This window comes from Caretta caretta, chromosome 12, assembly GCF_965140235.1.
Source record: "Caretta caretta isolate rCarCar2 chromosome 12, rCarCar1.hap1, whole genome shotgun sequence".
Classification (NCBI taxonomy): Eukaryota; Metazoa; Chordata; order Testudines; family Cheloniidae; genus Caretta; species Caretta caretta.
Window position 1 is genome coordinate 7,778,388 of NC_134217.1, and position 3,523 is coordinate 7,781,910.

A 3,523-nucleotide genomic window follows, 5' to 3' on the forward strand; every position below is an offset into this window, starting at 1 on the left:
AAAAGTGTTTTTAATTTATAATCTATAACACGGGGGGGAGAGGGGGTCTGTCTCAGAGGCACCAGTATAAGAGTTTGAGAACCACTGGGCTAAACTCTGCATCACCCTGTTTGAAGGCAGGTGCCAGAGATGAGAAGCTGGAGGCCGGGCAGCATTTCACTGATCTGTAGCTTCCCTTGATCAAACACCTCTTTGACAAGGGAGCCAGTTGCCCAGGGCACATGCATATCGTGCCATGAGGAATTACCTTTGATTGGGTGGTGGCTTTTTTTTTTTTTTTTAAATTCCTACCCCCTGGCCTGCCCCCTACTGGCCTCCTTTGCTGTGCACAAGTGCAATAAGCTGCAGCACTGCCCCCTGCTGCTGGAGCTGGGAGTTTGACAGAAAGGAGCCCCCCCTCCCCCCCAATGAGGCTTCCTGATTGTGGCTCTTTCAATGAATCAGCCCGACCAGCCGTTAATGCCAACCTGTGAGGAGCATGAAAAACCACAAACGCTTGGAGTGTAGCAATGAAGCTTTATTATTTGTGCGTCTGTTACAGCTTGTGGGTGTTCTTGCAAGGACACTTACAGTCTGAAACACAGCGTATCTGGCTGCACTGCACGGTGTGTCCTTCTGTAAGTGCACAGAGCTCGCTCTCTCAGGACTGAGCTATCTGTCTGTCAGTGCTGAATCAAGAACAGTCCAGTGAGGTATATGGAATGAAGACAGGAAATGTTCAGAGACAAGGGGAGGCAGTAGGGTCTGGGGTGGAGCGTTTATTTGTGGTTCTCAGAACGTGAGGTTTGTTTCCTCTTTGCCTGCAAGGTTCTGATTGCCCTCTTCACCCAAGGCTTTGAGGGGTCAGCACAGACCTTGCGGTCAGCACGGGTCTCCAACCTGCAAATGGAAAAGCAAGAGAGCTCATTTTAAAGGGGTGCCTTTGTATTTTTATTTGGAAACATCCTGTCCTACCCTTTCCTTGCATCAGTTTCCCACACCCTTGTCTGTCTTGTCGATTTAGATTGTAAACACTTTGGAGCAGGGACTATAATTTATATACGTATCTACAGTGCCCGGCACATTGCGGCCATGATCAAGACTGGGGCCTTTAGATGCAATAATAATGCAAATTAGTATTAATAAGTGCTATGCCGTTCATACAGATAGCTCACCCTCTTGAGTCTTGCTAGGCCGTTTCTTTCAATAATACCCTGCAGCAAAATTACTTCTCACTTCTGGAGATTACACAGTGTGAGCTGTAGCTCACGAAAGCATATGCTCAAATAAATTGGTGAGTCTCTAAGGTGCCGCAAGTCCTCCTGTTCTTTTTCTGGATTCAGACTAACACAGCTGCTACTCTGAAACCACTCTTTTTATAAAGAAAACCTCCCGTATACAAGAGCTTAAGGTGACCCTGGGGTCTCTGTAACCTGATGTGACAGCTGGCATCTCAAGCTGACACCCTCTCTGGCTTGCCAGTGAGGTGCGCTGTAACAGGGTCGGAGGACAATCAGCCCCTGGAGGGGGTGGTCTTTACTTACACAACAGCTTGTAAGTGACACTCGCTGGGGGTATTGTAGAAATCCACCAGTTTAGCAAGCTGAATGGCTCCAGTCACGTAATCAAAGCAACATTCCTTGGGAGTAGGTGATTTGGCTGTGAAAGAGAGAGTTAGTTAATCCCAAAGCCATTGCATTAGAACTGACTGGTATTGGGATTTCTCAGGGTCTTTGTTCTCCCTTTTAGTCACCTCCGAAAAACTACATTAAACCAGTGAAAACACAGTCTCCACAGGAGTGGGAATTCCCAGGTTAAGATGCAGGTACTAAAGGCAGTTAAGTTTAAGAATCTCTGTCCATTTTGGCTACTGTATTGGAGACCTGAATCTGAAAGCGCAAGTTAAAGTTAATGGCGAAGCTGCATATGGGAACACACCTGGGCCACCTGGTACTTCACTGGTGTCATTCTGAGACGCACTCTGGCTACAATGAATTTCACAGCTACACTGGTTTGAGCTCAGCTCTGGCTGTGATTCTCCAAACAGACTAATGATTTCAATGATTTTGGGTGCACAACTTGAGATGCCTTCAAGAGGCCTGCTTTTCAGAAGGTGCTGAGCACCCCACATCTGAAAACTAGACCCCTGGAAAATGTCTCCCTTTGTTTACCCAGAACTTCAGGTACCCAAACTAACTTGGCACTTTGGAAACTGTGGGTCAGATTCTCCTGATTCAAAAAAGCCCAGCCTTTAGTTTAGCACTTAAACTAAAGGAAACTCTCCATTAACTGTTAGCAGTATAGGACACATGACACACAGTTGAATAAAACTAATTCCATGCTGTAGGGGGCAGTGGTTCAAATACACAGTAGCCAGTACATTATAGTCATTAGAAACAAATTTGCTGAAATGTATTATTTTGGCTTTCCCTCCCTTTATTCTCTAGTACTTAAGGACACTTCCATGAAAACAGATTTTTGTTTCCTAAAAGCTTGCTCTCTGCTGCTGTGTAACCCCAACCTGAAGTCAGAATCCTGTGTCTGTCATGTCACAATTACTTGCCCTGGGAATGATCATAAGGTCACAAAAGGAGTATGGCAATCAAATGGGGGACTAGCAGCAAGAGGAGATGAACCCTTAAACACAGATCCTATTTACATGCAAATCTCGTTAATAAAAGAGGAAGGCATAAAATCTTAATGTTTATATTCAGCCCTGCCATAAGTGGGTGCAATTTCCATTGACTCCGTTGAGAGCTGGACCTGCTCAGTTCAGGGCTGAATTATGTCTAGTCTATTTTTCTCTACTATTATTCTCTAAGGTGGTTTCTATAACCCTCCCAAAAACCACGGCTGCAGGCCACCAACTCCCTAATTCCAGACACTTGGGGCTAGAACCTTGGCTGATGTAAATCGATATAGGTCCACAGATTTCAATGGAACTACTCCTGTCTACACCAGTTGAGGATCTGGCCTCTACTCCTGTATCAAGGTTCCTACTTACCTGTTGCATATTGATAAGAAACCCCCAGGATGAAGGCGGCTAGGAGAGCTGTCCTCAGGCTGATCATGGTAACTTTGGAGTGGGTTGTCTTCTGCTGTAGAACTGTTCCTTTCTTCCCCAGAAAGCTGTGAAGTTAGACCTTGGAGGCAAAGGCAGGCAATTTATTCTGTCTGTGCTGCCTTCACAAGCCACGTGGCAGAGTTCAGGAGAAAAACCAACCCGGAAAGTGTGGAGAGATTCCACAAAATGTGTCTGATTTTAACTCATGAGGAAGGAAACCCTGAGAACAGCCCTGGAAACCAGAACACCTCACTTCTGCATTCTGAGTAAACTAGCCAGTGTTCTGAGAGCCTGGCTTCTGCCAGCTTTGGCTACCACTTGCAGGGTGACCTCCACACACTCCCAGTCCTGGATTTCCTGCACAAAAAGGTGTATCCAGCCCTTTTTTGGGCAGTTCAGCTATTTTAGCTCTGTCACCCCGTAAGGAAATAATATCGAGCAGTCTGCTACTTTAAATGGAGTTACCACCCTGCCCAGTTG

At 46.0% G+C, this 3,523-nt stretch overlaps 1 protein-coding gene across 1 annotated transcript; it reads right to left on the bottom strand.

Moving 5' to 3' along the window:
- Nucleotides 1–502: 502 nt before the first annotated feature.
- LOC125620643 (C-C motif chemokine 17) lies at nucleotides 503–3,126 on the bottom strand. The gene is made up of 3 exons (XM_048816624.2): nucleotides 2,984–3,126; nucleotides 1,524–1,638; nucleotides 503–879 (listed from the first exon to the last, which is right to left on the bottom strand). The coding sequence occupies exons 1-3, from the start codon at nucleotides 3,048–3,050 to the stop codon at nucleotides 759–761; spliced, it is 303 nt and encodes a 100-aa protein (XP_048672581.1). The 5' UTR covers nucleotides 3,051–3,126; the 3' UTR covers nucleotides 503–758.
- Between the last annotated feature and the right edge of the window lie 397 nt (nucleotides 3,127–3,523).